Raw genomic sequence first — 27,493 nt, 5'->3', positions numbered from 1 at the left:
TCCACAAGGAAACATGGGAGTCAAATACCTCTCCATATTTTTCAAATATGTCCAACTCCCATGCTCCCAAGTGGAGACATGCATATGTCGGAGCACAAACTGCTCCCATGGCTGTCCCCCTGACCTGTCTATAGATGGAATTGTCAAATTGGAAGACATTATTATTCAAAATAAAGTGTAGCAGCTCAACTATGAAGGCTGTATGTCTATCACACTCTGGTCCTCTTGTTTTAAGGAATTGTTCTGATGCTTCTATCCCTATTGTATGCGGTATCGAGGAATAGAGACTTTCAACATCTAAAGACACCAAGATTGTTTCTCTTTTTACTGATATGTCATCTAACTTCCTTAGGAGGTCAGGTGTGTCTTTTACATAGGAGGGGAGGGAGAGAAGGAAAGGTCTGAGAAAAATGTCTACATATTCTCCAATATGCTCACTAATGCCACCAATCCCCGAGACGATTGGTCTCCCAGGGGGACTGGTAGGATTCTTGTGTATTTTTGGAATTACATAGAAAGTGGGCATAACAGGGTGAGTTGGACTGAGAAATTGGAATTCCTTTACAGATATGAGACCCTCCATCTTAGCATCTTGTAAAATTCTATTAAGTTTGGACTTCATTAGTATCATGGGATTTCTTGAAAGTTTTTCATACTGTAATCTATTGTTTAATTGTCTCTTTACCTCATTAAGATAATAGGACTCATATAGAAGAACTAGATTTCCGCCCTTGTCGGCTGGCTTAAAAATTACCCCTTTTGCTGTACTTAGTTCTTTCAGTGCTTGTCTCTCTTTGAAACTTAAATTGTCAGACTGAATCCAGTCGTCAGGAAATTTTTCTATTTCCCTTTCAACCGCTTTAACAAACATTGAGACAATGGGAACCTGTGCTAGCGAAGGCATGTATGTTGATTTAGGTTGCAGATTTGTTTTTAAATCACTGCAACCTTTCACAAGTCTTTCCCTGTCTTCATTTTCATTCAAAAGGGACTCTAGAACCATTATAGTTTCCTCATCCTTTTTCTGTTCAGATTTATTCTGATGCATAGTATAATGTAAAACTATTTTTCTAGCAAACAGATGAAGATCCTTTACTAGTTCAAACTTGTTTAATTTGTTTGATGGACAAAAGGTTAGTCCTTTTTTTAAAACCTCAATGTGTGTTAAATTTAGCTTAAAAGAGGAGAGATTAATAATTTGTAGATTACTTTCAACCTCAGTTTTTAATATCCCTGATATGGCCTTCTTCGTGGTCTCCCCTGTTTCTCATCCCTTGTCTTTGATTCTCCCCTCTCCCTCTCTGATTTCGTTGGGGGTATCTTCTCTCTTGTTGATTCATATTCCTTATTCCACCTCCTCTTTCTCCCCCCTCTCCTCCTATAGCTGTGGTTTGTAACCCAGAACCTCCATCGTTTTTTGACTGTCTTTCAGTATCTGTTTCTAGATCTGATGCATCAGTGCCTGAGTCGTAAGAACCCTTATCAAACTTATAGACATAAACTTTTTTATTTTGATAGTCTTCCTGATCTCTATGCAATTTTCTACATTTCCTCACTTTTATTTCTGCTTGTAACCTAGAGATGTGTGTTTTGGTTTCTTCATTTAATTTTGCAAAGTTTGGATCATTCTCAAATTTATTTACAACCTGTAATGCTTGTTCTACGTCATCTTTAATTTTATCTAACCTCTTATGGTTTCTTTTAATCAACATATCAATCATATCAAGTGCACAAGTAGATAGTTTACCATTCCATTCTTCTAGAAAATCAAGACCACCCTCTTCTTCTCTGGCATTAAATCCAGGATCCAAGAATAGTCTTAGCCCTCTAGGGACGATTTTTTTCTCCACATAGTTGACAAGACTTGAATTCTCTGCTCTAAGCTTTACTTGCTTAACTATACACCCTTTATACTTCTTGAAAGCATTAAACACGTTTGTTTCTAAATCACTGCTTTCCAAATTAGTATTAGTCAGTGATTCTTTTAGCTCTGCCTCCCATTGCTCATCGGATAGTGTGAAGGCCATATTTATTTGTCTCAAGACAGGTTCCTGCCAAACACCAAAATGAAGCTCTATAAACACACTAGTGGAATTGTGTGTTTTATAAAAATATCTTGTCCGTCAATCCCTAGAGAAAAGAGCACTATTGGAATCCTCCTTATTGCTCCTAATATGTATAAATTACAAAAAAAAGTACTGGGAGAGGATTGCTGAAACCTTCCTGTTTAAACAGGACAGGAAATTTATAGTTTAAAGATCTAGGCGGTAATTATCCACTTCTAGATCAGGTGCAGACCCCCAAAAACAAAAACATAGTTTACATTTTTCTTGCTATATAGGAACCAATACAATGTTGCTACAAATTGCTGTTTTAGAAATGTATTTTGATTGATAGATATTCCACTGCAGTGGTAGTAATATATTCTCTTTAGTACCTAAACAATATGCAAATGTCTTTTCAGCATGTTTGTTACTTTGTAAATAAATTTGTCGTGTTATCTGAACCTTTGTGCATCCGTGTGTATGTTTCTTGATAGCTCCCAGTCAAACACCTAATTGTGTAGAATGGAGTTCTGTTGAGTGCTGAAATCCCCCATCTTTACACAGTATCTCATATAGCTCTACTGTGGTTTTTCTCCTTTTCTAAAAAGTTTTGAAGTTATAATTGTTTTTGGGGGTCTGCACCTGATCTAGAAGTGGATAATTACCGCCTAGATCTTTAAACTATAAATTTCCTGTCCTGTTTAAACAGGAAGGTTTCAGCAATCCTCTCCCAGTACTCTTTTTGTAATTTATACATATTAGGAGCAATAAGGAGGATTCCAATAGCGCTCTTTTCTCTAGGGATTGACGGACAAGATATTTTTATAAAACACACAATTCCACTAGTGTGTTTATAGAGCTTCATTTTGGTGTTTGGCAGGAACCTGTCTTGAGACAAATAAATATGGCCTTCACACTATCCGATGAGCAATGGGAGGCAGAGCTAAAAGAATCACTGACTAATACTAATTTGGAAAGCAGTGATTTAGAAACAAACGTGTTTAATGCTTTCAAGAAGTATAAAGGGTGTATAGTTAAGCAAGTAAAGCTTAGAGCAGAGAATTCAAGTCTTGTCAACTATGTGGAGAAAAAAATCGTCCCTAGAGGGCTAAGACTATTCTTGGATCCTGGATTTAATGCCAGAGAAGAAGAGGGTGGTCTTGATTTTCTAGAAGAATGGAAGGGTAAACTATCTACTTGTGCACTTGATATGATTGATATGTTGATTAAAAGAAACCATAAGAGGTTAGATAAAATTAAAGATGACGTAGAACAAGCATTACAGGTTGTAAATAAATTTGAGAATGATCCAAACTTTGCAAAATTAAATGAAGAAACCAAAACACACATCTCTAGGTTACAAGCAGAAATAAAAGTGAGGAAATGTAGAAAATTGCATAGAGATCAGGAAGACTATCAAAATAAAAAAGTTTATGTCTATAAGTTTGATAAGGGTTCTTACGACTCAGGCACTGATGCATCAGATCTAGAAACAGATACTGAAAGACAGTCAAAAAACGATGGAGGTTCTGGGTTACAAACCACAGCTATAGGAGGAGAGGGGGGAGAAAGAGGAGGTGGAATAAGGAATATGAATCAACAAGAGAGAAGATACCCCCAACAAAATCAGAGAGGGAGAGGGGAGAATCAAAGACAAGGGATGAGAAACAGGGGGAGACCACGAAGAAGGCCATATCAGGGATATTAAAAACTGAGGTTGAAAGTAATCTACAAATTATTAATCTCTCCTCTTTTAAGCTAAATTTAACACACATTGAGGTTTTAAAAAAAGGACTAACCTTTTGTCCATCAAACAAATTAAACAAGTTTGAACTAGTAAAGGATCTTCATCTGTTTGCTAGAAAAATAGTTTTACATTATACTATGCATCAGAATAAATCTGAACAGAAAAAGGATGAGGAAACTATAATGGTTCTAGAGTCCCTTTTGAATGAAAATGAAGACAGGGAAAGACTTGTGAAAGGTTGCAGTGATTTAAAAACAAATCTGCAACCTAAATCAACATACATGCCTTCGCTAGCACAGGTTCCCATTGTCTCAATGTTTGTTAAAGCGGTTGAAAGGGAAATAGAAAAATTACCTGACGACTGGATTCAGTCTGACAATTTAAGTTTCAAAGAGAGACAAGCACTGAAAGAACTAAGTACAGCAAAAGGGGTAATTTTTAAGCCAGCCGACAAGGGCGGAAATCTAGTTCTTCTAGATGAGTCCTATTATCTTAATGAGGTAAAGAGACAATTAAACGATAGATTACAGTATGAAAAACTTTCAAGAAATCCCATGATACTAATGAAGTCCAAACTTAATAGAATTTTACAAGATGCTAAGATGGAGGGTCTCATATCTGTAAAGGAATTCCAATTTCTCAGTCCAACTCACCCTGTTATGCCCACTTTCTATGTAATTCCAAAAATACACAAGAATCCTACCAGTCCCCCTGGGAGACCAATCGTCTCGGGATTGGTGGCATTAGTGAGCATATTGGAGAATATGTAGACATTTTTCTCAGACCTTTCCTTCTCTCCCTCCCCTCCTATGTAAAAGACACACCTGACCTCCTAAGGAAGTTAGATGATATATCAGTAAAAAGAGAAACAATCTTGGTGTCTTTAGATGTTGAAAGTCTCTATTCCTCGATACCGCATACAATAGGGATAGAAGCATCAAAACAATTCCTTAAAACAAGAGGACCAGAGTGTGATAGACATACAGCCTTCATAGTTGAGCTGTTACACTTTATTTTGAATAATAATGTCTTCCAATTTGACAATTCCATCTATAGACAGGTCAGGGGGACAGCCATGGGAGCAGTTTGTGCTCCGACATATGCATGTCTCCACTTGGGAGCATGGGAGTTGGACATATTTGAAAAATATGGAGAGGAATTTGACTCCCATGTTTCCTTGTGGATTAGGTATGTGGATGACATACTCATGCTGTGGGATGGCCCCCTGACCTGTCTTCATGAATTTGTCTCTAAATTAAAATAAAAACAATCGCAATATACTACTAACTTATGCCTTAAGCACAAAAGAACTGCCGTTCCTAGATATAGTGATTAAGAAAGAAGGTAATAAAATTTCTACTGAAAATTACCGAAAAAGTACAGCAACGAACAGTATTCTGGAAGCATCCAGTAGTCACCCAGAACCTCTGAAAAAAGGTATACCATACAGTCAACTACTGAGACTAAAAAGAAACTGTTCTTCTAGGACAAATTTAACCATCATGCTGATCAGATGTGTCAAAGATTCATAGAAAGGGGATATTCACGAAAGTTGATTAGACATACCCTCAATAAAGTAAGGAAAATGAATAGGGATGACCTCCTATATTCAAAAAAAGAGAAAAAAGTTGATAGTAACTTAAGATTTATTATAACTTATAATTGCCAGTGGCATAACATTAGATTTATATTGGCACAGAAATGGCATATCCTAACTCTAGATGAAAAAATAGCAGAAAAGGTAGGACAATACCCACTGATGACAGCTAAAAAATCACCAAACCTCAAAGACAAATTAGTCAAAAGTAGATTTGTCAGATCACAGACTGAAACAACCTGAAACAAACATCAACAGGTCAAAGGCACCTATCCCTGTGGACATTGTGTCTACTGTCCATATATCCTAAAAAGTAAAAAAACATTTTGTACAAACACAGGTAAAAGTTTTGACATAAGACATTTTGCAAATTGCAACACAGTAGGGGTTGTCTATCTCTTACAATGCTCCTGCCCTCTGTTCTATGTTGGAAAAACGAAAAGAATGTTCAAGGACAGAGTGCAGGAGCACAGGGATGACATTCTCTATGAAAGGGATACAAGTGTAGCTCGTCACTTTAAAGAGGTACATAAAAGTAGCACTGTATCCTTAAAATTTATAGCAATTGATATAGGGATTACAAATGGAAGAGGAGGGGATGAAGATAAATGCCTACTTAGAAAAGAAGCCAGGTGGACATATACATTAAAAACAATGACTCCTAATGGTCTAAATGAAAGAATAGAATATGCTTCGTTTTTGGGCTAAGTTTTTAAATTGAAACGCTTCTTACCAGAAAAAAATCTTTTAAATCGATAAATATTCTCTATCAAATAAAAGTAATAGCTTCCATTAAAAATGACAGCTCTAGCTAAGTTCTCTCTCTCTCTTTTTTTTTCTCTGTCTAACCTAGTTTTATAAAAGATGGCGATATTTGTTTAGCGGAGCACATGAGTTCTGTGTAATCACGGCAGGTTTGGATACATTTGTATCAAATTTCACTCTCCTAATAATTGGTCAGTCTCTCTGGAGGCTTGTTTGTTTAAAACCAATTGCAATTGTTTATTTGCTAAGACTAAACACACCCCTTTGGAAAGATTCCAATAATAGGTAGGAGACACAGGTGTCAGGTAGTCCTGATGAGGCCCTAGATTTCGCTGAGCATTGTGGGCGAAACGCGCGTCGACAGACAGACACCTACTTACAGTCTACACAAGTTCGGACGATTTCTATGAAGATTAATATCTGCTATCCGATGCAGTCAAGATCCCTAAAAGCGAAGGTGATATGACTTTGAAGTGGAGTCAGAAAGCAGTTTGATGTCGGAAGCACTTGTCCCGACCCTGCACGTAACTTCAGTACTTATACCCGAACTAGTGACTGTAATTTCTATAACTGCGGACACAAGGTGAATCCGGAGGTGAGCACTAACACAGATACCCGGACTGTTATTACATCACAAAAATCCGGAGTGGTGTATTGATGCAGACACTCGGACCGCTACATACCGCAGTTTCCTGGAAAGCTGCATTTGTTTTGGGTTACAAGTAACAACGGCATTTCTCAACAAGTATTGTATTTCTATGCTAGCTAGAGAGGACGTTTTCACCTCGGAGCTCTAGCATACAAATCCTTTTATACAGCTTTTGATCGGAAGCAAAGAATGAGCCTTTGGAGGAAAACAATTTCCCTTTAAACATACTTCTTTTCATCTGGAACCTGGGCCCAGGCAGAAACGAATTCTCCACGAACCTGCGGTTTCTTCCTATTTTCTAACTATAAGGAGGACTCAGAACAGGTCGTATATAGGATCATAAGAAAATCTGTATGGCCATAGTTTCAATTTTTCTTGCTATATAGGAACCAATACAATGTTGCTACAAATTGCTGTTTTAGAAATGTATTTTGATTGATAGATATTCCACTGCAGTGGTAGTAATATATTCTCTTTAGTACCTAAACAATATGCAAATGTCTTTTCAGCATGTTTGTTACTTTGTAAATAAATTTGTCGTGTTATCTGAACCTTTGTGCATCCGTGTGTATGTTTCTTGATAGCTCCCAGTCAAACACCTAATTGTGTAGAATGGAGTTCGATTGAGTGCTGAAATCCCCCATCTTTACACAGTATCTCATATAGCTCTACTGTGGTTTTTCTCCTTTTCTAAAAAGATTTGAAGTTATATTTATATAAATATATACAAATATATATATATATATATATATACATATATATACAAATATATATATATACGTGTATATATATATATACACATATATATATATATATATATATATATATATATATATATATATATATATATATATATATATATATATACATATATACATACACATACATACACTTCTACTCTAATAATATAACCCACAAAAACCATGAAATCACAGGATTTTCTAAAAAATAAATTTGTAAATTTAATTGAAGTTTGGGGATGTATTCTCCCCTTCTTCAAAACAACAATATGCTGTACAGAACACACTTAAATAATGTAACACATTATCCCACAATACCTCAAACTCTGTAAAAAAAAGTGCCAAACACACAGACACATTGTTAACTCAAATTCGTCAAACCGGAAGTGCAATGTACAACTTCATTAAACACAAAACATAACAAAATACAAAAGTAAATCTAAACAGTGTGTTCTGTACACCATATTGTTGTTCTGAAGAAGGGGAGAATACATCCCCGAAACGTCAATTAAATTTACATTTTTTTTTTAGAAAATCCTGTGATTTCATTGTTTGTGTAGGATATATATATATATATATATATATATATACACCTGTGTGTGTATATATATATATATATATATATATATATATATATATATATATATATATATATATATATATATATAAAAATATATAATCAGTGGGAGAACTACGTTCCCCACTGATAATAGCTGCGCACACTTCACAATAAAAAAATAAAACTTTTAACTGTTAAAAATTATAAAGTCACTGAGATAAGGGGATTTACTTATCTGAAACAACAAACAAGTTAAAAAATTAGAGTCTTTTCCGTTTGTTTTTAAAAGATGTTCCACAAGAGGTACTGGCTGCTTGATAAAGAACCCCTCAGGTGTAAAATCCAAGTCCGGTAGTGATTGTAATCTAGAGAATCAAGCGCAGAAAAGCACTTTTATAGTGCAATAAATTTTATTACAAAATTATATATATGTACATTAAAAATATATAGCACAGACATATGTGATTAATATGCAATATCAAAATGGTGAATTTTTACAGACAATTGTCCTGACTAATATATATATATATTAATCTAGAAAATCAAACGCACAAAAGCATTTCTCATAGTGCAATAAATTTTATTACAAAATGATATATATGTACATTAAAAATCCCCAATCAGATGGGTACTCACAAGGAAACCCTCAATCAAATGAGGTAAGATACAGGCACAATATGGCAAGTTTAAAGTTGCACAATCCTCAGGCTTATTTGTTGTATACAATAGTCCCTTCAGGCTTGCGAAATGGTTAAAACAAAGTTCAATTATACTATCTGTGCTTAAAGATGGTCTCATAACTAGGCTTACCGGTTTCACTGAACCTTCGTTGGTAGTATAGTGAATTCCCAGTTCCTGCCTAATCGGTATGTGTGCCAAATTTCTGTATGCACAGTTGTTTGAAAGAAGATCCCACAGAGGACCCAACACACCTATACATGGTTGGTATCACTGTACTCAGGAGATGCTGCTGAAGACATATTGGGGTGTTATTTAGCAGTAACCCTTAACATTCTCAGTAAATGTATTCTTAAATTGCTATTTTGTCAAAAAAATAATTTTTTTTTTTCTTCAAAATTTGACATAGATTGGTGGTAAAATGGTTGCATGAAAAAAGTCAAAATACCACAAGTTTAATACCTTAGGTTGTCTTCTTTTAAAAAATATATACATTTGAATGGTTATTCAGGGATTTCTGACAGATATCAATGTTCCAATGTAACTATCGCTATTTTTGAAAGAAAAAAAAAATGGTTTGGAAATAGCAAAAGTGCTACTTGTACTTATTGCCCTATAACTTGCAAAAAAAGCAAAGAACATGTAAACATTGGGTATTTCTAAACTCAGGACAAAATTTAGAAACAATTTAGCATGGGTGTTTTATGGTGGTTGTAGATGTGTAAGAGATTGTTAGGGTCAAATTTAGAAAAAGTGTGTTTTTTTCAATTTTTTCCTCATATTTTATAAAAAAAATTATATTAAATTATAAGATATTATGAAAATAATGCTATATTTAGAAAGTTAATTTAATGGTGAGAAAACTGGTATATAATGTGTGGGTACAGTAAATGAGTAAGAGAAAAATTACAGCTGAACACAAACACAGCAAAAATACAAAAATAGCCTTGGTACCAGACGGTCAACAAATTGAAAAGTAGTCTGGTCACTAAGGGGTTAACCAATTTAAAAGTTTGGCCAGAAGTGTCTATAGATAGCCAAACTTTTAAATTGATTAAATAAAGCTCAGTTTTAACAGAACCAAGGAATCATGCCGGTTTCTTCTTTGATTATATATATATATATACTAATCCTAAAGCCCGTGTACACGTGCCAATTTTTTTAAGTAGCGCTGTTCCAACCCTTGCTCCCTCTCTCTCCCCCCTCTCTTTTGCGCTCTCTGTTCCCTGCCCCTCTTCTGCTCTCTCCTCCCTCTTTTGCGCTCTCTCCCCCCTCTCTTTTGCGCTCTCTCCCCCTCTCTTTTGCGCTCTCTCTCCCCCTCTCTTTTGCGCTCTTTCCCCTCTCTTTTGCGCTCTTTCCCCTCTCTTTTGCGCTCTTTCCCCTCTCTTTTGTGCTCTCCCCCCTCTTTTGCACTCTCTCCCCCCTCTTTTGCACTCTCCCCCTCTCCTTTGCACTCTCCCCCCTCTTTTGCACTCTCTCCCCCTCTTTTGCACTCTCCCCCCTCTTTTGCGCTCTCTCCCCCTCTTTTGCGCTCTCTTCCTCCTCTTTTGCGCTCTCTCCCTCCTCTTTTGCCCCTCTCCCCTCTCTTTTGCTCTCTCTCTCCCACCTCTCTTTTGCTCTCTCTCTCTCTCTCTCTCTCCCCCCTCTCTTTGCTCTCCCTCTCCCCCCTCTTTTTCTCTCTCTCCCCCCTCTCTATTGCACTCTCTCCCCCGTCTCTAATTCACTCTCTCCCCCGTCTCTTTTTGCGCTCTCTATCTCCCCCCTCTTTTGCGCTCTCTCCCCCTCTCTTTTGAGCTCTCTCTCTCCCCCTCTTTAATGCTCTCACCCTCTTTTGTGCTCTCTCTCTCCTCCTCTTCTGCTCTCTCTCCCCTCTCTCTTTTGCTGTCTCTCTTCCTTTCTTTTGCTCTCTCTCTTCCCCCCACTTTTTGTTCTCTCTCCCCCCTCTTTTTGCTCTCTATCCCCCTCTCTTTTGCTGTCTCTCCCCCTCTCTTTATCCCCCCTCTTCTGCTCTCTCTAACTCTCACGGTGCATCCGGCCTCTGCCATGCCCCGTCCCACCCGGCCATGCCCTGCGTCATGATATGCCCCACCTGTGCCACGTCCGGCCCCGCCCGCCTCATGCCAGACCCCGTCCATGACACATCCGACCCCGCCCACGCCCGTCCGGCCATGCCCATTCCACGCTAGATGCCAAGTTATGTAGCCCAAGTGTGTTTGTCCTCATGCGCAGTCTCTACTGTGCATGACGGCGTCAGACAAACACACTTGGCCTTTTGTTATATAGGATATATATATTATATTAAAAAAAAGATATATATTATTTGGTCAGGTAACAATTTAAAGGGACATTAACCCACTTTTTTTTTTTGAGGGGGGGGGAATTGCGCAGTAGCCGGTGAAGCCACCTCCCTGGAATTAGTTTTTGCAGGTTGGGATGTCTGTAAACCACCAAGAACAAAAAAGCTGCACAATGTTTTGTTTTCAGAATGATTGTCGATAGATTGTTTGTTACATTAATTAACATCATTTCGGAGTCAATGCTACCACAAGTATGAAGGTACAAGATAATTATAGTTAACAGTATATATATATATATATATATAGCAGTAGCCTATTGTTGCTTCTGCTTTCATAGTATAAGGTTAGGGTTATAAGTTCAAATGGTTTCTGACCTTGATTGAACACGATTCTCCAGAGCTCCGGGGAACAGCAAGAAAGCACACAAGCACAGAGAGTGTTTCTCACTAGTTCCGTTTACTGTAAGTATAAACAGCAGTTATATAGCAGTCTCGCATCATGAGGCTACAGGAAATGCAGTTAGAGGAGTAACATAAAATGTCCATATATGTCTATCTAAGAAACATGTTAAAGGAAGTTGTGGGTGTTGTTTGCTGTATTACAGACAATCATATGAGTTTCAAAATGCCCTCATGTGTCGGTTACAAGTCACCCACTAACATAATATACCCATCAACACACAGAGAGACAACCACATAAAACACACAAAGACATAGAGACACACACACACCCTCACTGAGACATCCAGAGAAAACAGAGAGACATACACTCTCAGAGAGACACCCACAGAAACTGCACATACATACACACACCCTCACAGAGACAACCAAAGAAAACACACAGACACACTCACACAGCCTCAGAGAGACATCCACAGAAAACGCAGACATACATAAATACACACACCCACCCTCAAAGAGACATCCACATAAAAAAAAAGTCATACATATCCACCCTCACAGAGGCATCAAGAGGAAATACACAAAGACATACATACACACACCCTCACAGGGACACAAATAGAAAAAGCACAAAGACATACGCACACACCCTCACAGACATACACAGAAAATGCACAAAGACATACACCCACTCTCACAGAGAGACCAACAAAAACAACAACAACAAAACAGTGTGTGACATGCATGATAAAAAATTTGCAGAAATTAAGAGAACACTTTTTAAACAATCAGATTTGCAAATGTGCAAACAAAAATTAAACTCTATGAATTCAAAATTGTAGATTAATGTTATCGGTAGATGGCTAGATGAAGAAAAGTATTTTTAAAAGGTTGACATATGTTTGTGTTTTTTTCCCCCCAAACAAGAGCAACACTTCAATTATGGTGTAAACATGTTCCCATCTGTCAGCTGTACTTATGGATTTTGAAAATGCTGTACTCTATATGGTCTTGGTGGAACCATAAGCCGTGGCACTAGGTCTCATACCATTAGATATGGTTAAATGCATGATTTAGGCTCGTTTGTATGTATTTCAAAATTAAGTCAGCTGTAGTGTAAACTGAACAGTGTTAAGTTAACCTGTATCATTTGAAACACTGAGAAATCTTAGTTTGAAAGTATAACTTTTTATGCATATGTAAAAATCATAGATAAAATGGCTCCTTGCATCTGTAAAGTCCTTGCATAAAGGGGCAGTAAACTGAAATGTAGTTAAAATGTATATATTACTAAAAAATATATATCTTTCAGAAGGGCAACTATCATTTGTGTATTAAGGAGGAAACCTTTATGCATGGCTTTAAATATAGAATTTCTACAGCATTGTCAAATAATCATAAATACACTGCTGCAGATTGCTAAAAAAAAAATGTTTTTTATGGACCCCTGGCCCCACCATACTACTACCACACAAGTGTATGCTATGTAGTTTGTGTATCTGCATGTATAAGTGTATGCTATGTAGTGTGTGTGTATCTGCATGTATAAGTGTATGCTATGTAGTGTGTGTGTATCTGCATGTATAAGTGTATGCTATGTAGTGTGTATGTGTATCTGCATGTATAAGTGTATGCTATGTAGTGTGTATGTGTATCTGCATGTATAAGTGTATGAAATGTAGTGTGTGTGTACCTGCATGTGTAAGTGTATGCTATGTAGTGTGTGTGCCTGTATAAGTGTATGCTATGTAGTGTGTGTGTATCTGCATGTATAAGTGTATGCTATGTAGTGTGTATGTGTATCTGCATGTATAAGTGTATGCTATGTAGTGTGTATGTGTATCTGCATGTATAAGTGTATGCTATGTAGTGTGTGTGTGTATCTGCATGTATAAGTGTATGCTATGTAGTGTGTGTGTATCTGCATGTATAAGTGTATGCTATGTAGTGTGTATGTGTATCTGCATTTATAAGTGTATGCTATGTAATGTGTGTGTGTATCTGCATGTATAAGTGTATGCTATGTAGTGTGTGTGTATCTGTCTGTATAAGTGTATGCTATGTAGTGTGTGTGTGTATCTGCATGTATAAGTGTATGCTATGTAGTGTGTGTATCTGCATGTGTAAGTGTATGCTATGTAGTGTGTGTGTATCTGCATGTGTAAGTGTATGCTATGTAGTGTGTGTGTATATGCATATGTAAGTGTATGCTATGTAGTGTGTGTGTATCTGCATGTGTAAGTGTATGCTATGTAGTGTGTGTGTGTATCTGCATGTATAAGTGTATGCTATGTAGTGTGTGTGTATCTGCATGTATAAGTGTATGCTATGTAGTGTGTATGTGTATCTGCATGTATAAGTGTATGCTATGTAAAGTGTGTGTGTGTGTATCTGCATGTATAAGTGTATGCTATGTAGTGTGTGTGTATCTGTCTGTATAAGTGTATGCTATGTAGTGTGTGTATCTGCATGTATAAGTGTATGCTATGTAGTGTGTGTATCTGCATGTGTAAGTGTATGCTATGTAGTGTGTGTGTATCTGCATGTGTAAGTGTATGCTATGTAGTGTGTGTGTAGTGTTGTGCTTACTTCCTGGTTTGGTCAACAGGGCCATTGAGGCTTCCATACAAAGATGATGTCATCAAGTGGGCTGTGCTTAGAATCAGAACAGTTCAGAGAAGCCATCGTGTGACAGTTTGTGATGCAGTTATAAAGTACCAGGATTGAATCTGAGCTCTAATAATTGCTGATACTAATAAATGTAATGTCAGCTACAGATCACTGCAGAGGATACAGCATCAGCCAGTCAGGAAGAGTAAGAACTGTCAGTTACACATTATAAGTTATATTGCAGTTATACAGTTAACAGTTATACAGTTATAAGTTACCCTGGATTACTATAGTGCTGCATACACAGTGTACAGGACTGCTAATATAAGGAGTGCAGCTGCCATTCATTATAAAGGACTATATATGTGTATCTATCCATATTACTGTGTGCAAATCTACAGGAGCACCTTGCTATGTCATGCAGTAAATAAAGTGCCAGTTTACATTTAGAAGTTGCAAGTGCATCATTCATATAAAGAGTTAATGTTTGCTATATAAGGACATTACATCTGGCGACGAGTATACTACCACAAACTCACGCTATCATGGCTGTATTTGGAGCATTGAAAGAATTTGACCCTGACACAGATAACTGGGTTTCCTGGACTGAAAGGCTACAGCAGTATTTACTTGCCAATGACATTGGAGATACTAATTCTGTTGCTGTCTGTCTGACAACTATTGGTGCTAAAACATATGAGATTCTAAAAGATCTGCTACACCCAGAAAAGCCAGCCACCAAGTCTTTGTCTGAAATAATACAGATCTTAACACAACATTTCCAACCACGGCCATTAGAGATTGCTGAGCGGTTCAAGTTTTATGGCAGGCGCCAAGGGGTACAAGAGACTGTATCTACATTTGCAATCAGTTTAAAGAAATTGGCCAGCACCTGTGCTTTTGGGGAGTATCTGAATATTGCCCTTAGAGATCAGTTTGTTATGGGTATCAGTACAGAATCTATTCAAAGGCGACTTTTGACAGAGGAGAGCCTGACCTTCCATAAAGCACTAGAGATTGCTTCTGTTTTGGAACAGGCCACACAAGACACTAGTTTACTGCAGACGCATTCTCACACTAAGGAAGAACAGGTATTTTTCTCTAATGTGAAGCAACAGACTAAACCAGCCAGTAAATATTCAGCAAAAGCAGCATCGCCTATTAACTGTTACAGATGTGGAGCACAGAATCATGTAGCTTCTGAATTCAGATTTAAAAAAGCTCGTTGTCATGGCTGTGGTAAAATAGGACACTTAAAGAAGGCTTGCAGAGGACCTCAGCAGAGTGTCTCAAGCAAAACCCATAAGAAGGGAAATTACCACATGGCTTATAAGGGAGCCACATCAGATTCAGAAGAGGAAATGACTGTTCAGAGTTTGACTGTATACACCATGACAGCAGGGTCTGAGCCTTTGACCGTTCATGTTAATATTGAAGGAAAATATTTGACCATGGACTTAGATACTGGGGCTGCAGTTTCAGTTATGACAATTAAAGATTGGAAACAGCTGAAAATTCCAGTATTGCTGCAGCCCACTACCTTGAAGCTACAAACATACTCCAGAGAAGTCTTGACGCCACTGGGGTGTGCATCTGTATCTGTGTGTACAAACAGTAAAACTGCCAATCTTACACTATATATATTAAAATCAGGTGGCCCACCTCTTTATGGAAGGGACTGGATACGGGCCCTTGGCATGCCTGAGAGCCTCAAAAACAGTGAAGTTCATCATATTGGAGTTGATCGTGCCCAGTGGATTCAGAACATTAAGACCAAATATGCCCCGGTGTTTGAAAGTGTTCTGGGAAAAGTTAAGAACAAAAGGGTACGGTTACAGTTAAAACCTGGAGCAAGGCCAAAGTTTTTCAAAGCACGAACTGTGCCATTCGCTTTAAGGGCAGGAGTTGATGCTGAACTGAGGAGGTTAGAAGAGTTAAAGATTATAACCCCAGTGCATCGTAGTGAGTGGGCTTCTCCTATTGTACCGGTAAGAAAGAAAGATGGACAGATCCGAATATGTGGAGACTTTAAGATGGTGTTGAATGAACAGTTAGCAGTGTATAAGTATCCATTACCCAGAACAGAAGAGATTTTTGCTAACTTAGCTGGGGGACAACATTTCACAAAGATTGATTTAAAAAATGCTTACCTTCAACTTGAAGTACATCCAGATTCCTGCAGGTTACTCACCATCAATACTCACCGTGGTTTATTTCAATATAATCGTATGGTCTTTGGCATTGCTCCTGCACCAGCCATCTGGCAACGCACCATGGAAGAACTGTTAAATGGACTACCCTATGTCCAATGCCTTTTAGATGACATGTTAATCACGGGCAGGATGGAGGAAGAACATCGACACAATGTAGAGAGGGTACTGCAGCGGCTAATGACCTACGGGTTGAAGGTCAACTTGGAGAAGTGTGCTTTCATGCGTGAAAAATTAGAATTTTGTGGCCATGTTATAGATTGTCATGGTCTACACACTGCTGATGACAAAGTCAAGGCCTTGCAAGAAGCTCCTATACCACAGAATGCATCACAACTACGATCATACCTTGGTCTCCTTAACTATTACCACCGTTTTCTTCCCCAGCTAGCCCATACGTTACACCCACTACATCAGCTTCTTGAGACAAATCGATCCTGGTTGTGGAGCAGTGAATGCAATAAAGCCTTCCAGGAATCCAAGAACCTACTCCTGTGTTCCCGCATGTTAATGCACTATGATCTTCAGAAACCACTCATGATAGCATGTGATGCTTCGCCTTATGGTTTAGGGGCTGTATTGTCACACACAATGCCAGATGGGACAGACCGACCGGTAGCCTTTGCTTCCCGTTCTCTAACGACGGCAGAGAAGAACTATTCCCAATTAGACAAGGAAGCATTGGCCATTGTATGGGCTGTTAAGAAGTTCCATAACTATATTTATGGTAGACAATTTACTCTTTTAACTGACCATAAGCCACTACTGACCATCTTTAATCCAAGGAAAGGAATTTCAACCACTACAGCGGCTAGATTGCAAAGGTATGCTCTAACTTTGGGAGCATATCATTACTGCATCAAATACCGGGCCCATGATTCCCATGGCAATGCTGATGCCATTTCCAGGCTTCCACTAATGAATTCCTTACCAGTTGTTCAAGAAAGCCTTCCAAGTGTGTGTTTTACGGGTATAGTACATGCCAAACAAATTGCAAAGGAGACAGCTTGTGATACTGAATTACAACATCTGGCAAAGTATTTGAGAGATGGCTGGCCAAGAACTGGTTGTGATGTGCAGCGAGCATACATACTACGAGCGAAAGAACTCACACTCAGAAATTAATGTATTTTATGGGGTGAGAGAGTTCTGGTTCCTAATGGGCTACGGCAAGCTACGTTAAAACTCCTTCATGAAGGACACCCAGGCATTGTCAGAATGAAACAGAAGGCTAGGGGTCATGTTTGGTGGCCGGCCATTGATAAGGACATTGAGAACTATGTTATGGCATGCAAAGGGTGTGTTCAAGCTCAAGGACAGCTTCCACAAGGAGCTGTACAACCATGGGACTGGCCTACTACTCCTTGGGAGAGACTACATTTGGACTTTGCCGGTCCTATTGATGGAATCTCATACTTAATCATAATTGATGCACACTCTAAGTGGCCAGAAGTAATTCCAATGACAAGGACTACAACTACTGAAGTCATATCAGCATTAGAAAGACTGTTTTCAGTATTTGGGTTGCCAAGAAAACTGGTCACAGACAATGGTCCCCAGTTTGTGTCACAAGACTTCCAGAATTTTTTACATACGAATGGAATTCACCATCATCGAACGGCACCATATCACCCAGCCACCAACGGGCAAGCAGAGAGATTTGTCCAAACCTTTAAAAGGGCACTGAAAGCGCTAAAAGCAGAGAAGCAGGTTAATACTAAAAACATTTTACAATTTTTGCAACAATATAGGGTTACTCAACACCCCACCACGGGAGTTGCCCCAGCTCAACTATTGTTTGGCAGGAAGATCCGTACAAAGCTGGATTTAATCACACCAGATGTAGCAGAAACAGTCCGCATCATGCAAGATAAAATGAGAGTGGGAAAACCTTCACGGACCTATACAGAAGGAGACTTGGTTTGGTATAGGGTGTACCATACAGAGGAAAAATGGGCACCAGGTGTTGTTGCCCAGGTTGAGGGCCCAAAGATGTATGTTATAACCACTCCATCAGGTGTGTGTCGCCGCCATGTGAACCAACTACGACCACGGCTAGAGAAGAGAGAACAGGCTGGTGAGGACCATCACATAAAAATGCAATCAGACAATGACTTTGATATCTGGGGTGGTGTTTGGCATGATCCAAACACAGACTCTGACTCAACTACAGAAGATGGCTCAGAAATACCAGCCTCAGTAGAAGATCCTTGTAATGATGAGTCAGGAAATTCTATCCAGGACCACAATAGTCATGCTCGTACTCCCAGGCAACGAACACCTGTTGTTCGTTGGTCTCCTGAAGTTAATCTCAGAGACACTCGCCGGAGACAACATGCAACATATCAGAGAAACTTTCGTCAACGTAAGAAACAAGAAGCAGCTTTCACGTCCACAATACAAGAGGATGCTGGAGAAGACTGATTTATCTTACGGTTGTTGTGCAGTTAAGTTTAAAAAAAAAAAAAAAAAGTAGGAAAGGAGATGTAGTGTTGTGCTTACTTCCTGGTTTAGTCAAAAGGGCCATTGAGGCTTCCATACAAAGATGATGTCATCAAGTGGGCTGTGCTTAGAATCAGTACAGTTCAGAGAAGCCATCTTGTGACAGTTTGTGATGCAGTTATAAAGTACAAGGATTGAAACTGAGCTTTGACAATTGCTGATACTAATAAATGTAATGTCAGCTACAGATCACTGCAGAGGATACAGCATCAGCCAGTCAGGAAGAGTAAGAACTGTCAGTTACACATTATAAGTTATATTGCAGTTATACAGTTAACAGTTATACAGTTATCAGTTACCCTGGATTACTATAGTGCTGCATACACAGTGTACAGGACTGCTAATATAAGGAGTGCAGCAGACATTCATTATAAAGGACTATATATGTGTATCTATCCATATTACTGTGTGCAAATCTACAGGAGCACCTTGCTATGTCATGCAGTAAATAAAGTGCCAGTTTACATTTAGAAGTTGCAAGTGCATCATTCATATAAAGAGTTAATGTTTGCTATATAAGGACATTACATTGTGTGTATCTGCATGTTAAGTGTATGCTATGTAGTGTGTGTGTGTATCTGCATGTGTAAGTGTATCCTATGTAGTGTGTGTATCTGCATGTATAAGTGTATGCTATGTAGTGTGTGTGTATCTGCATGTGTAAGTGTATGCTATGTAGTGTGTGTGTATCTGCATGTATAAGTGTATGTTATGTAGTGTGTGTGTATCTGCATGTATAAGTGTATGCTCTGTAGAGTGTGTGTATCTGCATGTATAAGTGTATGCTATGTAGTGTGTATGTGTATCTGCATGTATAAGTGTATGCTATGTAGTGTGTATGAGTATCTGCATGTATAAGTGTATGAAATGTAGTGTGTGTGTGTATCTGCATGTATAAGTGTATGCTAGGTAGTGTGTATGTGTATCCGCATGTATAAGTGTATGCTATGTAGTGTGTATGTGTATCTGCATGTATAAGTGTATGCTATGTAGTGTGTGTGTATCTGCATGTGTAAGTGTATGCTATGTAGTGTGTGTGCCTGTATAAGTGTATGCTATGTAGTGTGTGTGTATCTGCATGTATAAGTGTATGCTATGTAGTGTGTATGTGTATCTGCATGTATAAGTGTATGCTATGTAGTGTGTATGTGTATCTGCATGTATAAGTGTATGCTATGTAGTGTGTGTGTGTATCTGCATGTATAAGTGTATGCTATGTAGTGTGTGTGTATCTGCATGTATAAGTGTATGCTATGTAGTGTGTATGTGTATCTGCATGTATAAGTGTATGCTATGTAATGTGTGTGTGTGTATCTGCATGTATAAGTGTATGCTATGTAGTGTGTGTGTATCTGTCTGTATAAGTGTATGCTATGTAGTGTGTGTGTGTATCTGCATGTATAAGTGTATGCTATGTAGTGTGTGTGTATCTGCATGTGTAAGTGTATGCTATGTTGTGTGTGTGTATCTGCATGTGTAAGTGTATGCTATGTAGTGTGTGTGTATATGCATATGTAAGTGTATGCTATGTAGTGTGTGTGTATCTGCATGTGTAAGTGTATGCTATGTAGTGTGTGTGTATATGCATATGTAAGTGTATGCTATGTAGTGTGTGTGTATCTGCATGTGTAAGTGTATGCTATGTAGTGTGTGTTTATCTGCCTGTATAAGTGTATGCTATGTAGTGTGTGTGTATCTGCCTGTATAAGTGTATGCTATGTAGTGTGTGTATCTGCATGTATAAGTGTATGCTATGTAGTGTGTATGTGTATCTGCATGTATAACTGTATGCTATGTAAAGTGTGTGTGTGTGTATATATATATAAAAAAAAAATATATATATATATAGTTTTACAGTCTAAGGACACACCACTTGAAATTTAAACTAACACATAGGCCATTTTTATAAAGATTAAGATCATAAAAACCAAGCCATCACACTAACAAACCAAGTTGATTAAATACAATAGAATTCTAAAATAAAATATATATATATTTGACAAAATTACAACTTAGTTTTACAGTCTAAGGACAAACAACTTGAAATTTTAAAATTCCTACAATAATTATAAAAATTCATACAAGAAGGCTAATCTCTCATCCGATAATACTAATATCCACAAAAACTAGAAAAGTATTGGTACAACACACTCATTGGATCATACAGCTCTTTACTATATTTTTACAATACCCACTATCTGGTTATTGTAGCCCACAGATAACAAATAGAAACATTCAAACTAGAGTCAAAAGATTCACTTAAATTTATATTCTCTTTTGGCCCATCTAACTTTTATTTCACTAAATTCTAATTTCACCATTGGCCCCGTTTTAACTATATTTTATGGTTAAAATATCCATACAACGATAAGTATAGACAAATTATTTCACTCTAATATTATGCTCTAATTACAGAAACCTTTTAAAAATATCCATGGTTCCATAAAGTGACTAAAATATACACTCTAAAAGTAATTGACATTAAGATATATAATATCTTTCTCTATTTTAAAAGTAATCATATAAAATGTTTATCGTTACATGAAAAAACACCCAACTATATTATAATTAAGACCCAAGGATACCTATGTTATATAATAAAACAGCATTTTATAATTGTTCCTGATTTTTTTGATTTTATGTATATCATCAATTAGTGATTTATTGCTAAATTAGAGAGGCTTTAAATAGCCTTTGAATCCCCACATCTGGTATCTTGAAAAAGGCTGTCCAGCCGAAACATGTTGATACCAGAGCACACCTGCACAGGATTTGAGAAGACAAAGTGAATACCAGCTATACCCAGTTGAAATATTCAAGTTCCCACTGAGCGGCATATATTTAACCGCAAAGATCACATTGATAACTAGAAATCCTTTTTCTACTTATCCTACAAACTTTCTACTTATCCCAACAACCACATTTCAGCACCCAGATCGGTCACTGACCGACATCTAAGAAACCTTGGAACAACAGACCGGAAAGGCACGCAAAAATTCCACATAAGGAGGTTATCCAACAACCATACCATCGTGATCGGTCACTGACCGACAGACAAGCCACAGAATAGAAAAACCGGAGATACTTAAAAAATATCAGCAAACGGTTAGCACTTAACCGCAACGAAGATCCCACCAATAAACCCTTAAGAGCGTGATCGGTCACTGACCGACAAAGGATAAGGTAACTGAGTGGCCACGACAACTGCCCAAACACTTATATAAAAGTGAATTTTCTCGCAGCAAACAGATAAGCCCACCTATTAAGAGGAAACCAAAGCGGCATTTATTTAACCGCCAGCAGCTCATATAGAACTGCCACCAGCTTGATCTTGAAACTTAATCAAAACACTGGCAAAGCGGCGTTTATTTAACCGCAATTATCTCACAAAAGTGATATCAAACAGATACACTTCAAGGTACTAATTTGTATACTTATATTATAGTGTGATAAAAATCGCACCAACATACCTCTACATTTGATATATAGTTGCCTAAGATAAGATCTCAATTGCATAGCTGAACTTGAAACAAAGTATCCTATATGAACTATACAGCAACTATTGTTTTATCCACTATAAAATTGTATCTACAAACATTCTGTTAGAAATTACAACTTGTGATAAACCCAAAACTGTATAAATTATAAGATTTCAACGTTATTATTTTAATTTAATTAATTTTTTATATATTATGTACATTTTTATACATAGAGACACCAGTGTCATTTTTTAAACTTTGAAGGAATTGTAATAATTTTTGTTTAACTGTACTTTTAGCATCACTACTATTGGGTAAATTTACCATAATCAAATAAAGGATCATATTTATTTCTTAAATAGTTTTGACATCCATTTTTTTCCAAAAGAGAATATAAAATTAGGACTCAAAACATTAACATATATTGAGCCCACATATTATCACACATATTTACAGTAAGACACAAAGCAACTTGTTTTGCGCCACCTACTACAACTAACTATAAGTGTATGCTATGTAGTGTGTGTGTATCTGCATGTGTAAGTGTATGCTATGTAGTGTGTGTGTATCTGCATGTTAAGTGTATGCTATGTAGTGTGTGTATATCTGCATGTATAAGTGTATGCTATGTAGTTTGTGTGTATCTGCATGTATAAGTGTATGCTATGTAGTGTGTGTGTGTATCTGCATGTATAAGTGTATGCTATGTAGTGTCTGTGTATCTGCATGTATAAGTGTATGCTATGTAGTGTGTGTGTATCTGCATGTGTAAGTGTATGCTATGTAGTGTGTGTGCATCTGCATGTATAAGTGTATGCTATGTAGTGTGTGTGTGTATCTGCATGTATAAGTGTATGCTATGTAGTGTGTGTGTGTATCTGCATGTATAAGTGTATGCTATGTAGTGTGTGTGTATCTGCATGTATAAGTGTATGCTATGTAGTGTGTGTGTATCTGCATGTATAAGTGTAGGCTATGTAGTGTGTGTGTATCTGCCTGTATAAGTGTATGCTATGTAGTGTGTGCGTATCTGCCTTTATAAGTGTATGCTATGTAGTGTGTGTGTATCTGCATGTATAAGTGTATGCTATGTAGTGAGTGTGTATCTGCATGTATAAGTGTATGCTATGTAGTGTGTGTGTATCTGCCTGTATAAGTGTATGCTATGTAGTGTGTATGTATCTGCATGTATAAGTGTATGCTATGTAGTGTGTGTGTGTATCTGCATGTATAAGTGTATGCTATGTAGTGTGTGTGTGTGTATCTGCATGTATAAGTGTATGCTATGTAGTGTGTGTGTATCTGCATGTATAAGTGTATGCTATGTAGTGTGTGTGTATCTGCATGTATAAGTGTATGCTATGTAGTGTGTGTATATCTGCATGTATAAGTGTATGCTATGTAGTGTGTGTGTATCTGCATGTATAAGTGTATGCTATGTAGTGTGTGTGTATCTGCATGTATAAGTGTATGCTATGTAGTGTGTGTGTGTGTATCTGCCTGTATAAGTGTATGCTATGTAGTGTGTGTGTGTGTATCTGCATGTGTAAGTGTATGCTATGTAGTGTGTGTGTATCTGCATGTATAAGTGTATGCTATGTAGTGTGTGTGTATCTGCATGTATAAGTTTATGCTATGTAGTGTGTGTATATCTGCATGTATAAGTGTATACTATGTAGTGTGTGTGTGTATCTGCCTGTATACATGTATGCTATGTAGTGTGTGTGTATCTGCCTGTATAAGTGTATGCTATGTAGTGTGTGTATCTGCATGTATAAGTGTATACTATGTAGTGTGTGTGTATCTGCATGTATAAGTGTATGCTATGTAGTGTGTGTGTATCTGCTTGTATAAGTGTATGCTATGTAGTGTGTGTGTGTGTGTATCTGCCTGTATAAGTGTATGCTATGTAGTGTGTGTGTATCTGCATGTATAAGTGTATGCTATGTAGTGTGTGTGTGTATCTGCCTGTATAAGTGTATGCTATGTAGTGTGTGTGTGTATCTGCCTGTATAAGTGTATGCTATGTAGTGTGTGTGTGTATCTGCCTGTATAAGTGTATGCTATGTAGTGTGTGTGTGTATCTGCATGTATAAGTGTATGCTATCTAGTGTGTGTGTATCTGCCTGTATAAGTATATGCTATGTAGTGTGTGTGTGTATCTGCATGTATAAGTGTATGCTATGTAGTGTGTGTATCTGCATGTATAAGTGTATGCTATGTAGTGTGTGTATCTGCCTGTATAAGTGTATGGTATGTACTGTGTGTGTATCTGCCTGTATAAGTGTATGCTATGTAGTGTGAGACAGTGGAGGGCAGCATAGCCCAGAACGACCATAATAATTTAGGCCCTTAGGAGTGTGCTGCTGTGAAGTTGCAACAATGTTGCATTAGTGAGGGTGGGGTTTAGCTTACCTTTAAGTAGTCAGCTCCCAATGCCCAAACCCTCTTTTCCAGCTCGTCTTCACAGCGTCAGGATCATCTGTCAGGATTCCTGTGGAAGAAGATGTCGGAATTAGATGAGCTGATGATCGATGAGTTTGATTCAGGAGAAGATGTGGTGCATCCTTCCCCCCCTCGCCCGGTGAGTCGTGCCCCGGGGTCTAGCCTGTACCCTGAGGTTATGGTTGTCTCCCCCTCTCCCACCCCTCCTTTAATTCCCCCTCCAGTGTCGGTAGAAGTGGGTCCCCAGGTAGCAGAGGGGGTTGTGGTAGGCGAGCAGGGCTCCTTTCCCAGTGCGAGTGGTGTCCGGGGTGAGGCCTTACCTGAACCGGTCACTCTTACCGGTGAAGCGGTCTCCACGGCGGTCACGCTGCTCCAGTCTTTGGCAGCAGTGCTTTCCGGCGGGGGGTCGGCATCCCAGGGCGGTCCTCCAGCTTCGGTTCGCGCGTCGGCGGCCACGCGGGTATCCATGTCCGCGTCAGGGCCCGTCTCTTCCGGTTTGGCCGTTTCCGGTGACGTCACTTCTGGTGACGCCATTCCGGAATCCAGAGGCAAGCGGGCAGCATCGTCGTCTCTGCCGGGGTACACAGGTAAGAGAGGGGTACCCTGGGGGGGGCGACGCCCGCGGGGGGTGCGCAGCGAGGCTCAATTACTCAGCGCCCGCGTGGGGACACTGATTTGGCGGCCATTGAAAGGGGTAGAAGGTTGCATGAGGGATCTCATGAGCAGGCCGCAAGCCTGACCGGGGGTATGTTGGCACTTGATGGTGCTCCGATCAGGGCAAATAGTGTTTCTGAGGGGCAAGTAGTTTCTGAGGGGCAAGTAGCAAGGGCACATTCGCCCGGAAGGGCCCAGATTGGGGAAACAGGCGTTAATGAGCAGGCCGCAGGCCTGACGGGGAATATGCCTACTGCGCAACAAGTCGCAGGGCCTCAGGCCGCAATCACGCAGGCTGGGGGCAAGCTTCGGCCCGCGAATACATCGTGGCCTAGCAGACGCCGTAGTACTGGATCACGCAGCAAGCGTAGCGCCCGGCAGGGTGCACGGGCGGCGCCCACGGGTGTGGCCCTCAGCGGGGCTCCCCCAGGCATTGTTACTAGGGCCTCTGCAAAGAAAGGCCCAGTTATCACACCCAGTCTATGTCAGGACGTGCAGGCTGGGACTGAACAGAGCAGACAAGTGCAGTTTGCTAATGCAGTGATGAATGTGCGTATGGCTGATATGGTTGATGATGGTATTGTGGAGTGTGGCAGTGATCACAGGAGCCCCAGTCCCTTAGGGTCCCGTGGTAATGTGGTTGGTGGGCCTTCGTCCCCTTCCCTGGGTACTCCTCTTTCGCATTTTTCTCCACAGATCATTATGGAACCCAGAACTGCATTACTGCCACTCCAGGCCACCCCCAGTGCCGTTGAGAGGGAGCCACAGTCTCAGGAGCAGCCATCCACTTTTTCTGGTCCTGTCCCGGTGCAACCCCTCTTGGGAGCTGGTAAGCACACTATTACTTTTGAACGTAGTGTTTTAAGTTCATCCTCGGATGATTCAGGTTCTGAAAGTGATAGATCCCTGGGGTTGGAAGCGAAAGGGCAAAAAAGAATGTATAGGATGGTGAAGTGGTTAGTGGAAGAAAGGAAGGCTATGGGTCTCCCCCTCCCCCCTAGTTCATCCCGCATGGAACCCACTGTTCCTATGCTGACACCTCCTGCGTCAACAGACTTAGTTAGCCCGGTTATGGGGAACAGGCGCAGGGCAGCTGTACATGGGGACACTGACACATGGCCTGCGTTTAGTCTACATGAACATCTAAAATCTAAGATGGTTCGGCGCATTCAGGGTGGGAGGTATGTGCACATGTTTGAGCTTTCTGCGGAGGCTTATCGCCAAAAAGAAATGGCGGATGATGGCACGGGCCCGAAAAAATTTAAACGTCCCGATTCCTATGAGGAATGGCGCAAGTGCTTTCGGGTTTATGCGTCCTGTTATATCTCTAAATTCCCCGATCAAGCTTTGAACATCCTGAAATATCAGGATTCCATTGAAACAGTGTACGAGAAGTACAGGGAGGGAGCTTGGCGGGACTACGACGCTGCCTTCCGTAGGAAGATGGTTGGGAACCCTCTCCTTACTTTTGGTGACGTTGATTCACGTTTATGAGCGCAATTGGGTCCTGAAAAACAGGCGGCGCCTGTTATAGCAGTCAGAGCGTCGGGGGGCGTTAAGGCCTCGCAGCGCTCTCGACGGCGGCCCACAGGGGTGTGCTGGTGCTTCCAGGACAAATCGTGTACCAGGGGAGCGGCATGCGCATTTCGGCACGCGTGCAAAACCTGCGGTGGCGGCCACTCGGGGTCCGAGTGTACCAGAACCCAGGACGCGGGTCGTTCCCAGGAGAGACCAGCAGCTGGCTCCAAACCTTTCCCTGTTGGAAAGGGCAGCCACACCTCTGAAGGTGGCCGTAATTGAGAAATGGCTGCTGCTGTACCCGTTTAAAGAGGCCGCCTTGCTGCTTAAAGGTGGTCTGCGGTCGGGATTTGTTATCCCAGTCGGATCGCACGTGGAGGGTTCCTCGTCACGCAGGAACCTAAAGTCCGCATATCAGTTTCCTGAGGTGTTGCAGGATAAACTGAATAAAGAAATTGGGCTGGGTCGTATGGCAGGTCCATTTGAGGAGATTCCCCTCCCAGGGTTGGTTGTTTCACCTTTGGGGGTTGTCCCAAAAAAGGAGCCGGGTAAATTCCGGCTCATCCAACACCTGTCCTTCCCGAAGGGTCGTTCGGT

General features: G+C 39.5%; 1 protein-coding gene across 1 annotated transcript in view; it reads left to right on the top strand.

Annotated features, from left to right (window-relative positions):
* The window catches only part of LOC128661300 (uncharacterized), a 370,282-nt gene that overhangs the window by 70,325 nt on the left and 272,464 nt on the right, over positions 1 to 27,493 (top strand). Inside the window, exons 3-4 of the mRNA XM_053715570.1 lie at positions 2,926 to 3,420; positions 3,804 to 4,292. Of these exons, the coding sequence (XP_053571545.1) occupies positions 2,926 to 3,420; positions 3,804 to 4,292 (984 nt within the window). The remainder of the gene's footprint in view (positions 1 to 2,925; positions 3,421 to 3,803; positions 4,293 to 27,493) is intronic.

Source organism: Bombina bombina, chromosome 5, assembly GCF_027579735.1.
Source record: "Bombina bombina isolate aBomBom1 chromosome 5, aBomBom1.pri, whole genome shotgun sequence".
Lineage (NCBI taxonomy): Eukaryota > Metazoa > Chordata > Amphibia > Anura > Bombinatoridae > Bombina > Bombina bombina.
Note: the sequence above shows the minus strand (reverse complement) of the source record. Positions and strands in the feature narration are given on the sequence as shown.